The 16,535-nt window shown below is 42.7% G+C and overlaps 1 protein-coding gene across 3 annotated transcripts in view; it reads right to left on the bottom strand.

Annotated features, from left to right (window-relative positions):
- The window catches only part of VIT (vitrin), a 51,841-nt gene that overhangs the window by 14,313 nt on the left and 20,993 nt on the right, over window positions 1–16,535 (bottom strand). For 2 of the 3 annotated variants that reach the window (XM_083831623.1, XM_083831624.1), the window contains exons 6-12: window positions 12,369–12,446; window positions 9,454–9,534; window positions 7,466–7,675; window positions 6,727–6,777; window positions 1,783–1,821; window positions 1,633–1,689; window positions 989–1,051 (exon numbers count right to left, since the gene is read on the bottom strand). In XM_083831623.1, the coding sequence (XP_083687749.1) occupies window positions 989–1,051; window positions 1,633–1,689; window positions 1,783–1,821; window positions 6,727–6,777; window positions 7,466–7,675; window positions 9,454–9,534; window positions 12,369–12,446 (579 nt within the window). The remainder of the gene's footprint in view (window positions 1–988; window positions 1,052–1,632; window positions 1,690–1,782; window positions 1,822–6,726; window positions 6,778–7,465; window positions 7,676–9,453; window positions 9,535–12,368; window positions 12,447–16,535) is intronic. The other variant, XM_083831625.1, reaches the window with a different exon arrangement.

Below are 16,535 nucleotides of genomic sequence, written 5' to 3'. Positions count from 1 at the left end.
ATTATGGATGGAAACCAGAGGGAAGAGGCTGAGACTGAAACAAGGAGGAGCAGCGTAAAAGCAAGATTAACAATAATCTCAGGAGGGGCAGGAGTGCATCCATTTTAAATAGGCTGTAACTAGGTCAACTACAGGCTGTCGTTTTGATGGAGAGACTGCTGGGCAAGCTTACCCTAGCCTCTACTACTCAGGAAGTGCTACTGCATGAGGACGTCCTTGAGCCTTACTGTCGAAACCCTTGGCTCTGCCCTGTTGCAGTTCTCCTCCCACACCTCCCAGATCTCACCAGAGCTGTCAAGGCCCCAGGTGCACCCCCACGCCTCACAGCCTCTCCCTCCCCAGGGCGTTTAGCTGCCTGTGCTCTGGTCCTTCTCCCTGCTCTGGCTGCTCCTGGATAAAAGCCACCCCTGAGAAGCTCTGCCATCCCATCAAAGCAGAGCTGGTGTTTGCATGTGAACCAAGTGCTCTGGAGCCACGTGAAGTTGTCGGCAGCCATCCAGAGCACCCACTGAAAGGGCTGCTTGCTGATGAAGCAGCTGGTGAATTGCACAGCCAGGGAAGAAGGAAAGCATAGATGATGTCTCTCCCCTCAGTGTTAAAGGCAATCTCTATGTTGCAATCAGCCTGGAGGCTCCCAGGAATAACAGGAACAGAACAAAATTTAGCTTGATCATAGACCTGATAGGCTGCGCAGGGCTGGGATTTTGTTCCTCATTTTGACTAACAAATAAGGAGAACTGCAAACGCTGTGGTAGATGTTGATTCCCACGGCCTGAAACAACAGCTCGCCAGTGACATAGCTGTCCTTTGCCTTCTTGTTCTGGAAGCTGCTAGTTGGTATTCAGTGCAGGAGGCTCACCCTGGTGCTTCTCCAGCACACACGGAAACCATCTGCAGAGCTGCCTATGCTAATTAGCTTGTGGGCTAATTTGGGGTTAGTAAAACCGTGAAAGCGAGCAGAAAACCTGCTCCTAGCAGTCTGGCTCACCTAGGTGGGCTGGAGACCCAGCAGGCCTCCGGAAAGCAGCAACAGGCTCTTGGCGCTGAATACCTGTGTGGTTTGAGAAAGAGCGTGAGGTTAGATGTCAGCTGGCCAGGAGAGAGAAGCAGGACCACCAGGAATATGGGGGCCCAAAATTATCTTTCTGTACATGTTTTCAAACAAAATGGAAAAGGAAAATGGAAACTAAGGATTAAAAAAAAAAAAAGCTGAAGAATTTAAAAGCTTAAGGAGGGTGGAAAAGCAGAAGAAAGGACTCTGAATGTTAGTAGGTGCTGTAGTTCTCCTGTGCACTGGAGCAATGGGCACTGGATCTTGAGATGCTGGCTGTGCTCAGGGGCTGGAAACTGAAAGAACTTGTCTCCTCGCAGGGTCAGAGCGATGGACCCCAAACTTCCACAGGCACAAAGTTCCCCTGTCATTTTGTAACAGCAAATTTTTTAAAAGACCCATGTGAATGGGTTTAGGGTATTGTTCTGGGAACAAAGCTAGGTTTAATTATTCCCATTACTTTATTTTTATTTTTTTAAGGAAGTTACACTATTGTCACGCAGTAACAACTGTTATATCTGCTCAGTAGATGCAAGTGGTGGAACCAGCTACAAGGAGAAATCAGAGAAGTGATCGCTTACCTGTATTGGGTCGTAAAATATTCCTGTTACTTGCAGATGTGGAAGTGCCCCTGAATGCTTTGAAAATATTGTATTGGTTAGTACATGGAACCAAAAGACAAAATGTTCTAGTAATAAAAAAATGCTAGTTATTAGTAGTAGAATACATACCTGTATTCAGTCCTCTTCCTTGTGCAGCCTGAACCTGTCCTGTAGACATCAAAATGTAGAAGTGTTATTTGTACCATGTTTGGTGCAGGACTACTGCTACCTGGGATTTTCAAAGAGTCTCATTTTATAGCTATCAGAGTTCATATATAGAGAGTTTTCATTAATATCCTTCCTGAGATGTTAATGCTGTACATTTTAAGGCAGTTTAAAAAAAGAATTGCCTTGCTCTGCCTGTCACATACATTAGATTAGTTAACATTCACTTATGAATATTACTTATAAATGTCTTTGGTCTATATTTAAGGTGTTTGTAGTTAATGTTGTGATTTACTTTCCTTTCTAAGTATCCCTAACTCAATTGCTCATGCTTATTTGGTTTTATTTCTATTTCAGTACTATCCAGTTGTGCAGGCTGTGTGAGGAAGGTTAAAAACAAAACAACATCCAGACCAGATACTACTCTTCCTCCAGAGAGCTTACCATGTGAGACAAGAGATGGTGAGTGCAAGCAGGCAGACTGTAAATAATGAAACAATGATAAAAATAATGTGGGAGAATTCATGTGTCTGAAGTGTCTTCATCACTGTCTATACAAAATGCTTTTTTAAGGTGATTGGGTTAATACATTAAATTCCCATTGTTCAGAAATACTGAAGGCTCAAAATGCTTGCAGAAGATCAAGTCTTCAATCATGCTTTTCTTCTCATTACTTATTCTTATGAAGTTTGTTAACAAACTTACACCTTAACATTGCAAAACCTGCTGAAATTGGTGGGAATGTTTACCTGACTTCTGTGAACACTGGGCGGGGGCCCGCGAGATATTTTTCTCAATAAAATACCATAAATGAGACCATTTTGAATGGTTGTCTCAGAAAACAGGAACAGGTGCTTCCTGGGGACTTGATATTGCAAAATTAGTGACAGCAAATAGTTTGTGCATGACCCAATCTCAAATCTTCACAAGGCAATGGAAGTCCTTTGATGGGATTTTTCGAAGCTGTGCTGAGAGACCTTGCAAACTCCGGAAGCCAAAGAGATCCTGTTTTAGTAAATTGCAGGCTCATCTGCCAGACTTTTGAACTCTGTAGGCTTCTAGCTCTGGCTCCAGGTGATCTGCAGTTAGCAGAGGCTGCCTTTTCAGGTTCTGGAGAGGAAGGTCTGCTTATGCAGCAGTGTTGTACAGAGGTGGGCATGCTTTCCACACCCAAGATGGGTACATGCCAAAGAGCTGAAAGAAAACTAACTTTGAGCCTGAGAGCTTGTCTTGGTTTGGGTTTGTCACAGCTGAGCTTGAATGTCTATGTAACACCATTTACAAGGTTAGTAGAAACAGAGTACAGGAGGGTAAGAAAGAGATTAGCTCAGAAGTGTTGTGTGCCACAGTTTTTGCTTAGTGCCTCCACACCCTTGAGCAGCCTGGCTTGCCTTCTTCGCTCCTTTGGGTGTTGCTGGGCCCGTGGGGCTGTTTGCTCTTGTTGTGCCACCCCAAGGCATCCCTGCAGTATGCTGGTTTCTGCTGGGAGGAGCACTGTGGTGGTAGAGGGGAAAAGTGGTAATCATGTTTCCAGGGCCTACAAGGCTTGTTCTTCCTTTGATTTGGAAAGCCAGAGAGTCTGTGGCATGAAATTGTGTGTCTGTTAAAGCAGTGCTCTGTGCAAGCCAAAAGCTGAGCAACAAGTTGAACTGCGGACAGTCAGTAACAAAGTGATTGCAAGAAAAAGGCCAAAAAATAAAAGCAGTGGAGTAGAGAAAACTTTTAAACACCCCAATTAGAGATGTTCCAATTCAGATCAATGCTGTGGTGGTAAACAGCAAGAATGGCTGTACATAATGTATGGCTAACAGGGCAAGGAATGAGCATGCAAGGGAAATCCAAGACCAGCTCTGGAAACAGTGCTGGTCTGGGCTGGGATCAGCAAAATGCAACCATGCTGGGGAAGAGCTCTGATCTGCCACGGAGGCTGATCCCAGCCATGGTTGGAAGCAAGTCTGTAGTGAGTGGGAGGCATGGAGGCAGGAAAGGATGGCAGGGTAGCAGAGAGAATTGCATTTTGGGGTGGTCCTTACAAATGATGGAAACTCATGTGAAAAGATGAACAACTACTCTGTGCAAATAACACAAATGCACTCTGCAACTTGGTCAGTCCCCTTGGTGGTCTGAGCAGTCAGAGTTAACCTGGGGGGAAAGGCAGCATCCAAATGCAAGCTTTAGCTGTTCCACCTAGTGTCCAGATGGAGCTCTTATCCCCCTTATCCTGTGCTTCCCTTTTCCTGTAAGTATGAACCCTGATGTTTTCACACTGTTGGTTGAGAGCTTTCAGTGCTTTCTATACTGCTCTCAATGATGTCTTTCCTTTTTTTCTTTTCTTTCTACTCTTACTACTACAGTAAGTCACAGCTGGGGATGAAAGCACAGCAGTGTACAGTGGTAGGCAGCTTGGGGTCACTGGCTTAAAAGAGATGCAATGGTTGAACTGAGCTGGAGCGCACGGCAGGCACTCGTTGCCTGATGTGAAGGTGCCAGCTCAGTGCTTCAGTCTGGCACGGAAGATGGGGACATGACTGTGATCACAGTGTTCACAGAAGCACTGGATTTATAACCAATCCTTACCTAGGGTCTAAGCAGCTGTGCAGGAAAGGATTGCTTGAAGAACTGGGACAGGAGAGGGCAAGTGTGTTCATGGCCCCTGCGAGCATGCTGGGTTAACTGCTGTTGGAAAGAGGCAGAAGCTGTTGTTGTACCAGAGCACAGCTGAAATTTGAGTTGTGCCCAGAGCAGAAGAGGCTTTGTATCCACTTTCAAAACCCATTGCTATTGCTAGTTCCTCCTCAGGATATTCCTGTGCTGCATACTGCACTGGTGAGCGCTGCACTCTTTAGTAGGGCAGGTAAGGAGGAATAAGCTGTCAAATGCCATGCTAGATACATCAGTGTTTTTTCATTAGCAGTTTTGCCACATTGAAGTCTTTAATGCAGGAGTCCTCTGATGGAGCAGTCTCAGAAATTTTGGTGATTCCACATCTTTGACAAAAACAGAAGGTAAAGGGGAAAAAAGAGGAAGAGCTAGGATGGAGTTCTGCTCCTGCTCCAATGCCCTAAGCTGCGAGTCCTGCTTTGCTTTTGCCCCTGTGAACTTTTGCCAGTACTAGTGGCTGGAAATGAAAACACCTTAGCTAATAGCAGACACAGCTGTTCTTCTGACTGTGCTCTGTTTTAACATTATTTACTTCTGAAGTGTCTTTTGCAGGTGAACTGTGAATGACCTGTGAGAAGTAGGTCTGCAAATCCCTGTGAGCCAAGATGTACAGGAGAACATTTGACTCTGTTCGGTCAAGCCAAACTCTGGTTATGCCCAAGGGCAACTTCAGAAACTTCAGTTTGAATAACAGGAGTGAGTTCAAAAGACTCCTCAGACAGACAAAACTGATTAACTGCTTCATGTGTGGTTACAGCTTCAAAAGTAGATATGTACTTTTTGTTTGTTTTGGTTTTATTTGTTTGTTTTCAACAAGCTGTTCTCCTTCAGAATCAAGAAGAGATCAGGATAATTCAGGAAGCCAGATGCTGAGCAGTGACTTGCTGGACATGGTCCTAGAAATGAAGTCCATGAAGTCAGAAGTAGGTCTCCACAATTTCAGTGTTACCAAAACTTCACCCTCAACACACATCTCTTACTGACTGGGTAACCTCAGATGGGTTTTTCTAATTGTCAGTAAAAGACAATAATGTCCTCTTTTTTGCTCAGCCTGAGGGAACATGAAATAGAAAAGAGCAACAAGCAGGACCAGGTTTACAGGCACATTAGGTACCGAATGATGCAGTTTCTCACTGAGACTAATCTGCTTTGAATTGTGTTAGCACTTCTGTTAATCTTGCCATACACATACTTGCACATTTGATGCAGTAAGATTAACCCCCATATCGTGGAGCAGGGCAGGAGCATGGTCTGTTGGTCTGGGTGTGCAGGGTCCCTTGTTCTTAGCCCTCCAAGCAGGAGGGAATTGATGAAGGGGGATGCTCATGGTGCGGGCAGGCTTTCTAGGCAGACGTAGTGAGGTAGGAGACTTCTGGGCTCGCAGCTGAATTTGATTTAGTGATGCTTTCCCTCAAGACCTGAATTGGCCAGAAGATGCCTGCCATGTGCTTTGGCTCTGAATTACTCGGCTGCAGGGATGGCCAGTTAGGTGTGTGAGAGCAGAACCAAGCTCAAGGCACTCAGAAGTTGAAACAGAGTATAAAACCTCCCAGATCCCTTTCATTCAAAAGCAATCATATCCTCATACTCAGAAACTTGCAAACAATTGAAAATGTTCTCCTTTCCTTGACTGCACAGCTGAGCAATTACAGATTGCATGGGAAATCTCCTCTACATGTTTGCATTGCAGCCTGTGGCTGGAATGGAAGCAGACTTCTGGGTGAAGATACAGAGCTCTGAACAGCTGCCACTCTGTTGTCAAAAACACAAGTGGCATGCCAGGAATAACATCACATTTATGCCAGGCTCGGGACCACAGCCTAAGGTTTCCAAAAGAGCATTGGTCTAATTTAAGTCAGCATTTCAGAGCTCCCAGCCCTAAGTTCAGACAGCAATGCAGCCATCTGTATTATATATCTTACAACTAAATGAGATTTTCCTGTAAGAGGGTAAGACAGAAGGAAGCAATAGGCAAATACAATTCAAACAGCACAAGCTTTATCTCAAGTGTTGCAAAATCCAGCATTTTTCAAGACTGAAATATGCAGCTATTTGCTAGAAGGGCTTCCCCAGAGGTATGGGTGATCAGCATCTCTGACAATCAGGCCAAGCATCTATTTTTGAGTTTAAATCCAGCTTGTATTCAACCACTGACTTTGCTGAGGCTTGAAAGGTTATTGAATCATTGCTACCTTAAAACACATTTTATTGAATGCCTTGTGGCACATACTTCTTCACTGTACTTACTTGATGCTGCAGCTGCCACAGATGAGTATGCTGGGTGGATGCTGCTAGAACCTGAAAATAAGATATTTTGATTTTCAGCTATTGAGCCATAATAAATTGCATTTTTTATTTTTATATATATATTTTTTTTTACTACTAATAAACATAGGGGAGAAGAAAAGACTAGGGAAAACCAGGTGTGCAAAAATCATGAGGATAATTCCATCACAGTGTTTTTATCTTTGAAATCAAATAGCCGTTACAGAAAATATATTATAACTTTCATTTATTGAAAGTTATCACAGAATTAAATCTAAAATGAGTCTTGAGCTATTTGTTGAGCACTTTGTCCAGACATATGAATCAAGGAAATATTTGTTTACTACTGCAATTGAAAATTATCACAGCATTTGGAGATGGAGAGCTTCCTCCTACATGAATCAGTTTAGATGCCAGTATATTATATGCAAAGGTAAGGACTAACCATAATTGCTGTGCTTACTGCGGATGAACTCTTATCTTGGAGAATCTACACGTTTATGTGAGGCACACTGATTTTGCATGTGTCTCAAAGGCTGTACAGCTCTGACTCCAGCCCATCTACTGGAATTAATTTCCTTATCCACTCTGCATGTCTGCATTGAATTGCTGAATTCATGATCTACTGAATAATGGTATGTTCAACTGCCTGCCTTGTTCCTTTAATTCTAGCAGAAGTGTTGGTCAGGAGGAAAGCATTGCAAACATCCATGCTACTGACCTGTATCTCTGACCCTGTGCTGCAGTCCAGGTCGAGACTTGGCTGCAGCTGCAGCTGTCGTGGTTCTGGTCGTTGCAGGTGTTGTGGTTGGCTTTGGTGTTGTGGTGAAAGGATCTGTGGTCGTGCTTGTTGGGGTTGGGGTTGTGGTGGCCAGTTGTATAGTTGGTGTCGGTACCGGCGATGTCTGATCTCCCTTGCGGCCTGTGTCCCCTGTAGGAACATCGACACAATCACCCTATGAAGTTCTATGTGACACACATGGAAACATCATTAGTAACGCTCCCTGTTTAAGACAACCAAGTCACTGGTGTTTTCCTCAGGGTGTCCACAAGCATCCTCATCTGTGGACCTCATGCCATGCATGCCTGTTTGATGCTGTCTGGAGGTGCTGACAGCAGCCTGTCATAGCCTTAGTGTTTCCTCTACACTTTCTCTGTTTTAAACAGGAAAACCTCGCTGCCTGACAGATGTCTCAGTCCTATGCAGGGTTCAAACAGCCAGTTGCAGTTTCTGTTTTGCCATCATCTTTTCTCAGTGTAATTAAGCTGTTAGAAAGTCCATATAAATGGAAATCAACTGACATCTGGTAATAAAAGATGGCAATTTTGAGTCATAGACCAGAATAAAATATGCATTGCCTACTGCATCACTGAAATGCTCTTGGCAGAAAGCTTTTAGGGGAGGGTGATTCAGGAGTGGGTCGGGGCAGGAGCAGCACGCATAAGGGCTTTGGCTGAGGGGCACGGAGGAGAGCACCGCCTGGGAGGTGCCGATTTCATCTCACTTTGACTCAGCTCACAGTTGTTACTACTTTTAAAATGTATCATCTGTCGTGAGAACAGACAATTCTAGTTGCAAAAATGTGCATACTGAATAGCATTATACAAAGTTCTTAGCATGTTTACAGTCCTTTCAAATTGTTATCTTAGAAAGGAGCCTTTCCTGTTATCTTTTCAATCTATCTACCAAAAACCACCCTAGAATATATTCCATGTTCACCTCAGTCTTGCTCCTCTCCTCCCTGCCCGTATCCCTGGGGATGGCCTGACAGGCTGTGTGCACTGAAAGGGAATGGTGTGCCTTTATGCAGTCTATTCATTGCTGCACAGCACAAGCTTGCATTTTATTGCTGGATGGTCTCCTTTTGGAAAGCACCATCATGAAGCTGTCTGGTGGATTAATTACCACCTAATGCTAGCCAGTGAAAAACTCAGACCTCAGACAGTTTTAATGGGATAATGCTGAAAGAGAGCTCAGAAGAAAAACAAAACAACTCAACCAAAAAATCAGCGTGAATGGCTCTCTTTGGGCTGAGCAGTGCCCTGCTCCACACTGCCGCGCTAAAAACAAGAAGACAGAGGGCACAGTGATTCTTCCCATGGGATGTGGTGCTGCAGAAGCCAGGAGCGGGCATGTCAGCTCTCTATAACCTAGGCTGCATGGAGCAAGGAAGCTGCCATCTAACAGTACAGCAGAAAACCCTGGGCCAAGGAAGCAGCATAGTAAGAGCAGAGTGAAGATGTTGCCTTGGCACTTGTTGGCTGGGTTTCTGCTGGAGCCTGGGACACAAGAGAGGAGCTCCCAAGGGCTAGCTGTTCCCAGTGCTCCCACAGGCAGGGTGCCCACCTCCCTCACAGGATCTTCACAGGGTTTGCAGGGCACATGTCCTGCAGAGGAAACTGCTGAGAGGTGTAATGTAGGCTTTTGAAATTTGTGACACTTGAACTCACCCAAAGCACAGGCAGAAGTTAAACTGTGAGGCTGCCCTCTCTGCTCTGAGTTGTCCCGTGCCCTTCAGGCAGCGGTTGCAGGCACTCACATAGTGGGGTCACTTTGGAGGGAAAGAGGCTGTGGAGTGGAGGCTGGGAAAGCTGTGTTTGTTACCAGTGTCAAACTGCTTCTCATGAACACTTGTGGGCATTCTAGGCTGGAAGGGATAAAGTAACTGGCTTTCTGTAGAAGAGGGCACTGAGATTCCCAACCCCTACCTTGTTCCAGTGCTTTTTCTGATGTGTTGGAAGTGCCTGCACTCTTCAGAGCTTTTAGGTCTTGCTCTGGCTTCTTAGGCTCTGCAGAAAAAATAAAGACATCAGGAAATCCAGCTCCAGAAGAAAACAATTTTAAATTTTCTATTCAGAGATTATTTGTCCTCAAAGGCAGGCATCCCATCACCTAGCATTAGGAAGGCTAGTTGGTCTAATCAGAGCTTTCTCACCAGGACAGAAAAAGTGATGGATGGGTGCCTCTAGAGAGTAGTCAACCGATGTTGTTGGTGTCTAATTTAGGTGTCTGACTTCCCAAAAGCTCCTGCCAATGTCAACAGAATTTATGAAGTGAGCAATAAATACTTTTTTTTTTTTTTCTACCAATAAACCAGTCTTCATAAGATTAATGAGAGCCAGGGTCTTGGTGTGTGTAGGGTGCCTGGTGAATACACCCTAGCATGTGACGTTTCAGTCACTAATTCACATTCAGATGTAGCTTGTTCTTGCTTGACATTGCCAGATCCTCATGGGACCACATCCTGAGTGCCATGGACTGGCTTAGAAGGATTTTTTTTTTTAATCTTTCTGTTCTTCTAAGACTCAAAGTCACTGGAACATTTATTACAGTTCATTTATTGCTACCCTGCAAACAAATCCACCTATGCATTTGTGTCTGACTGAGTACTGGAAGATTTTGATCTTTCTTTTTTTTTCTCTTCTCTAGCTATTTTGACAGCATTGACCTATTTAAGAAATTGCTCCAGGGTTAATGGTTACTTAATAATTTGTACTATTTTTTAAAAAACAGTAGCTTTTGATTGTTTTTTACCTGCTGTGATTAGTTACAACTTTGGGAAGGTTTTTTTCCTCCTCTGCTCAGCTTTTGAGGGGCACTGTATCCAACAGCAGCATTTAAAGAAATGTCAGGTACTATGAGTCTCCAGTGCCCCTAGGATGAGGACCAAAAGTGCATCTCTGACAGCTCAGATCAGGTGTGAAGTAGGATTTTCTCTAATCTGGCAATGAGTGTAATCCTCAAAGGACTGCCTTTAGCACCTAGATACAATGAGTTTAAATACCCAGCTGTGCAATGTGGTCTCTATAATTTAAGTTGGAAGACAGTAACTTTCTTAAAATTGAAAAATATGAAATACCATATTGCAAGATGGCTCTAGCACCGTATTACAGAGATCTTATCTCAAGAACAAACTGTTTCTGGCAGCGTACAGCTGAGATGGCTGAGTGGAGGCAGTGGGAATAAGCTGGGCTTGGAGAAGACTACGTGTGATGATCTGATCTCTTTTCTACTCGTGGGACAGGGCTGGGCAAAGCAAGGCAGTGGGCTTTTCAAGCATTGGGTTTGATATATCAGTTATTATTTGCTCCTTTGATCATCCTGGGTTTTCTCTGCATGAATGCACAGTTTCTGTTGCTAGGATCCTAACACTTTCATTCATTCAAATTGATTCAAGAACAAAGTGAAGGAAGTCACTTGCATCTTTGCTTTGCTGCAGGAGCAGTTCTCTGGTATTTTGTTTGTGACTGCAACGTGGCTTGATGACACTCCCCATTCCTATACAGATTCTCATGTAATGTCAGTTTTCTCATTGGTGGAAGAAACCATTGCTTACAGCCTACTGAGCTCTACGCTGAATGTGATTGTTCCTGCTCTGGTGTGAGGTGCTTGGACTGATACTTCAAGCGTGTTTAGATTTGGGAATGGAGAGATGTGGTTTTAGTGAATGTTTCCTAGAAAAAGCCAAAATTTCTAAAGTATTGCCTCCTTTCTAGCACTGCATAATATTTAGGCCAATGGTTTCTGCATCAAGACACACGTACAAATATGTACCTACTTGTCTGTAAATGCACAGGAACCGTAAGCTAAAAGCCTGGCTTTGGGTGATGCATATTCAGTCTGAACAACTACAGCATTCAGATGTCTTTGTGTAAATAAAAACCTAAAGATGAGGAAAGAGCTCTGTATTTTGCTTCCATGGACAAACAATAATGTACAGTGGAAGAGCAGGACTGAAAGTAACAACTGTGCAACCTCGGATGGATGTACTCATTGACAAGCATTTGAATACATGGGGAAGATATACTGCATTTCCTTATACCACTGTTTACAGTGGATAAGCTCAGAAAGGCTTGGGCTCAGCAAACAGCAGAAGAGCCATGATAAGGAAGTGTGTAGTAGTAGAAGACACTTATTTCTTCATTCAGACTCCCTGCGTAGAGCCTGGACTTTACACAGTTGTGACCGGGAGCACAAACAAATGTCATTTCTGTGATAGAGACATTTCATGTACGCTTGAATATCAATTACCACCTGGTGTGCAGTTTGATCAAAGACCTCTGAAAACAACTAAATTATTTAAACCGAGTTGAGTATGACAGAGTAGGCTACAGGCTAAAATGATTATACAGAGTAATTCCTTGTCATATGATCCTTAGCTAAAGCTGCTGTTCATTGCCATCTGTGTCATTAATATTGTAGCATTATGTATTACTATATAATAATTATTATAATCCAATATATATATATATGTATTATATACATCAAAGGTCCCAAGAGATAACATGAATAGCACTAGGAGAAAGATAACATGTAAGACCTTGAATGCTTTCATATAATAAGTACAACATCATACTCTCAGACTTAAAGCAAGGGGAAAGGTAGATGGGAACAGAGGTTTGTGAAACTGGGCATGACAAAAAAAAAATATCTGAGATAATTCTGTGTGCTTAATATAAAAAGAAAACAATGAGAGATTTGAATGAGATAATAACATTGATGAACATAAGGGGTACATTAACTTCAGGCTCTCTATAATTAAATCTTTATATTACACAACTGAGATGCTACAAGAGATAGATGTGAATAGATATAAGGAAAAGTCCAGCGTAAAATTACTTGCCTGGTTTAACAGCTGTACTCTTTGAGGAAGAATATTCAAGAGTTGATGGGTATGTCACACCTTTTCTTGGCTTGCCCTCTACAAAAAAAAAAAAAAAAAGGAAAAGAAAACATAACAGAAAATTACAAGCTTTCTTTCAACAAAACTCCCATCTAACATATGTGTTCAGAATCAGACCTCGCTTCTTCACTGCCCAACTCATTTTCTGGAAGATTTCTTTCATCTGCTGGCAGAATCTAAAAACCATTTCACTAAAAATACCAATGCCTAAATTCAGCATCATAAAAAAAGATAGAAAGCATGAAAACACAGGCCTGGGATGGATTTGAAGAGGTCAGTTAGTTCATTCTTTTGCTCTCACATGGTTAAGGTTAAGCATAAGGGGATCGTTCCTGAAGAACATCTGTATAACCTGTACTTAAACCGATGGCCTCCCTATGTAGTCTTTTCCAGTGCCCGAATATGTAGTTGAGTTAGAAAGTGTGTTTGATGTGGGATTCGTTTCATCAAGCACATAGCATTCTTCTCTGACCTCAGTTTTGCAACATCTATTTCTAGCAACAGTCTTTTGCAGTAATAACAGTGAGAGAAGACTGTTCTTGTGTGTGGGAACATATGGTTCCTATATTTAGATCTAAAATGAGGGTCCTGTCTTAAAACAATGAGGTATGTTTCCCAGTTAAGCTTTAAACCACAAATCTTTTTAATGTCACACCAGAGGCCATCTCTATTGGCACATGTGGCCATGCAATTCCATCTCTTAGGGCGGTTTTTATATTCCCAAGGTATACCTGTATCACTCAATGAAAAGTGTTGCAGGAAGCTCTGTTTAGGGAAGACTGCTGTGTCCTCTGAAAGCTGGACAAAACTTATCTGTGCAAGCTTGGGTATGATGTACAAAAGGACTTCTAGACCCTGGGGATTCCTCTACAAGATGATGTGCTGTGTCACGTGTCTGGACCACCTCAGATTAGATGTACCTTCACCTCCTGCAAAACCTGAGTCATGATGATGGGTTTGCTTTTCCTTATGCCCTTGGTGAATTCTTGCAGATGGTGTATATGGGCACTGTGTGCATGACAGTTGTCATCCTCAGTAATTAATCTAGAGATCAACAGCATTCAGCAGAACTTGCTGCTACAGACTGAGCTGCACCTGGGAACTGGGAACTATTTCCCATGTGATAGCACACAGAGAAGGATATGTGCCAGAGAAACCGGTCCTTTATGTGCAGGGATGACCATGGAGCTTGAGAAGCACTGTCCTTTGTCCCTTTGCATGTCTCTAGCCCCTTTGTTTTACTCTTTTCTGAAATCTCAGTCATTAAAAAGCCCTAGATGAAGGAGTTAGTTTGAGTTACTAATGAAGCAATGCTGTAAGGATCTATTACATTTCTCATTTACAGTTGTATAAATGGAGAGTAGATCCACTGAAGTCAACACAGCTCCTGCAAAGACCAAAGCACTTTAGCATACATGGACAAGCTGGAAAGAGCTTTCTCCTTGCCCTTGGGTCTCTCACAGAATCTGGACTAAGTGAAGAACAGCAGATCTTCACTTTTACTTTCCTCTGAGCTAAACCTGGGCTCAGGAGACAAGCAGGACTAAGGAGCTCTTTCTCCAATTTGGGAGAAAGGTGAAAATGTTATAGGATTGCAGATGATTTCTAAGTGCATTTCTTTATCCCTAGCAGTGGCGGAGTGATAAGGTGAGTTGTTACACAAATGCAGCAGCAGCATAATAATCTGATCTAAATTTAGACTCTTTTTGTGCTAATCTGATGCTTCTAATGCAAACCTGAAGACTGCCACTGTGCAAATAAACTAGCTTCTAGCTATGGGGAAGCTGCCTACTCCTGGGCTCTGTGGGTTTTGATAAACATCAGCTCCTGTCCCATATGTAGTCAAAAGGTAGGTCTGAAGCCTGACCTGAACGTGGCCCTGCTTTCTGGAGCAATGGTAATGTGTCCTTTCTACCAATGTGTCATCTGGAAGAGGTTGCGCCTAGGCCGGAGTTTGCTTAACATACCCAAAAATGGGTTCACGTGTGGGTTGAAAACCTCAGTTTCTGTCTGTTTGAAGTACGAATTATGGTGTGGTGGCCGCTCACCCTCTCGTGCCTGTTTGTAACTAGCAAAGCCAGAGGTTTAGAGCTCTGTTTTCTTAACCCACTAGCTGCAAAACTCCCACTAAACTGAATGGAGCCATTCAGCTAAGTGCCAAGGCATTTCAGTGCTTGAAAGTGAATACCAGTGCATTTGCATACCTCCTGGTGTGCTGACTGCTTTAATCCCAGAGGACAGACCTTGATCCCCTGCTGCTCCCAAATCACGCCACCTCATCCCCTGGGTCCCCCAGGGATTCCTCCTCCGTGCTCTTTTGTGTGGATGCTCATTCACAATTTAAACATCACAAACTCTTGGTGACAATATCCTAACTAGGAATAAGCTGTTGGCACTGTCCCAGGGTGCAGCATCACATACGGTTTTGGTCTGATGAAGGGGAACTTGGATGGAGAACAGGAGACTCAGTGCAAGCTCTAAAGCTTGAAATTAATGCCTTAGGTGACTTGTATTTTATTGGAGAATGTTTTATGCAGCTCTGTGTTTTTATGACTCATAATTGTGAAAAAAAAAGCAAACAAAAACAAAAACACCATTCTTCTCTTTTTGAGAATGAGATCTGACTGCATGCAGCCTTGGGCTGCATGAATAGCACAACCTTCCTGGGGTTTTAGGCTTCTGAATTTCTCTCTGAAATTCAACAATTCCCACATTTTCATCAGGTATAGTAAGAATTTCTTTCTTATTTGTATATAAAATGTGACATGAGACAGGCTATATTATGTTACATTTACGCTTGTGCTAGTTTATAAACTAGTAGTTCTACTTACATCAGAGGGACCACTCAGCATGCGTAAAATTAAGTGTATGAAAGACAAATCTCACCATGCCTATATCAATATCCAGATTTTTCATCATCTCCTCTTCTGTGTACTTGTGACTTTCTCTTCTATAATCTTTCATAGTTAATTCATTAATTAATTAAGAACAAAGTTTTGTTACTACAAATCAAAAATTCCTACAGTTTTATAGGATAAGTGAGCAGCTGCTGAGGTAAAAAGTTCTTATTTCTCATTTATGTACCAGAATTACAATGTGCTGTTTGTTGCGAAAAAAAAACCAGCAACAAGTACAAGTAGCAATTCAGCTATTCCAGGAAATCCATACTCATCCAAAATAAATCCTTCTCAATTTGGTGTACCCATGGTAAAATGCTGTAAAAGTGCATCCAAATATATTAATGCAAACTCCAGATGGCAATTCATTTTGGTCAGCTTCTAAAACCTCTGTTGCTGTCCACAAATTTTCACATGAAAAGAATATTTCTTTATTTTTAGAGGCTGTTCAGTTGCTTGAGCTGTTGATTTTTCCAAAACAGATGGAGTTAACTAACATCAGTTGGTCACGCCAATCCCAAAACTACAGATGTGTGGACCAGCAAGAACTTACACATTGTATGGATGCAGCAAGAAATTAGATTTAGAAATTGTATATAAATTGTGAATTTCATCAGTGAATCCAAGTGAGCTGCTGTATATACAATGGACAGAAAAAGGAATTAGCATTAAATTGGGATGGATTTCCCTGCACTGGGTAGATAGCAACACTTTTTGGCTCACAGAGGTAGGAGATTTTCTTAACTTATTTGGGATACACCAATAGCATTTTTTAATATAGGGTTTTGTATAAATACAGTACGGCTATATATGGTTTGAGATGGCTTGGCAGTTTTTATTTTAAAGGTATATATTGATAAACTATACATGTTTAATTTTAATGAGGAACTCGGAGAACCTGGGCCATTGTGTCCAACAGCTGCAGTGAAAATGTATTGCTTTGCTTATCAAGGAAACGCTCACAACTCAGAGTAAAACAGACAACAAGGCTTCTCTGCAAAGCCTGAACGGCAGCACAGGAACAAGTTGTTTCAGAAGACACAGGTGCAGATGCAGAATGAGGGGGCCAAAAGGCCACTTAAGTTTGCTTAGCAGCAATACTTGTCAGGGTGGAGAGCAAGTGCGTTAGGGAGATCTTCCCACCGGTACCAAGGCTCAGATTTTAAGCATCAAGAGCAGGAGCTGGGCTGCCCTTGGGCAGTCAATCCAG

Source organism: Anser anser, assembly GCF_964211835.1.
Source record: "Anser anser genome assembly, chromosome: 3".
In the NCBI taxonomy this organism is placed as follows: domain Eukaryota; kingdom Metazoa; phylum Chordata; class Aves; order Anseriformes; family Anatidae; genus Anser; species Anser anser.
Note: the sequence above shows the minus strand (reverse complement) of the source record. Positions and strands in the feature narration are given on the sequence as shown.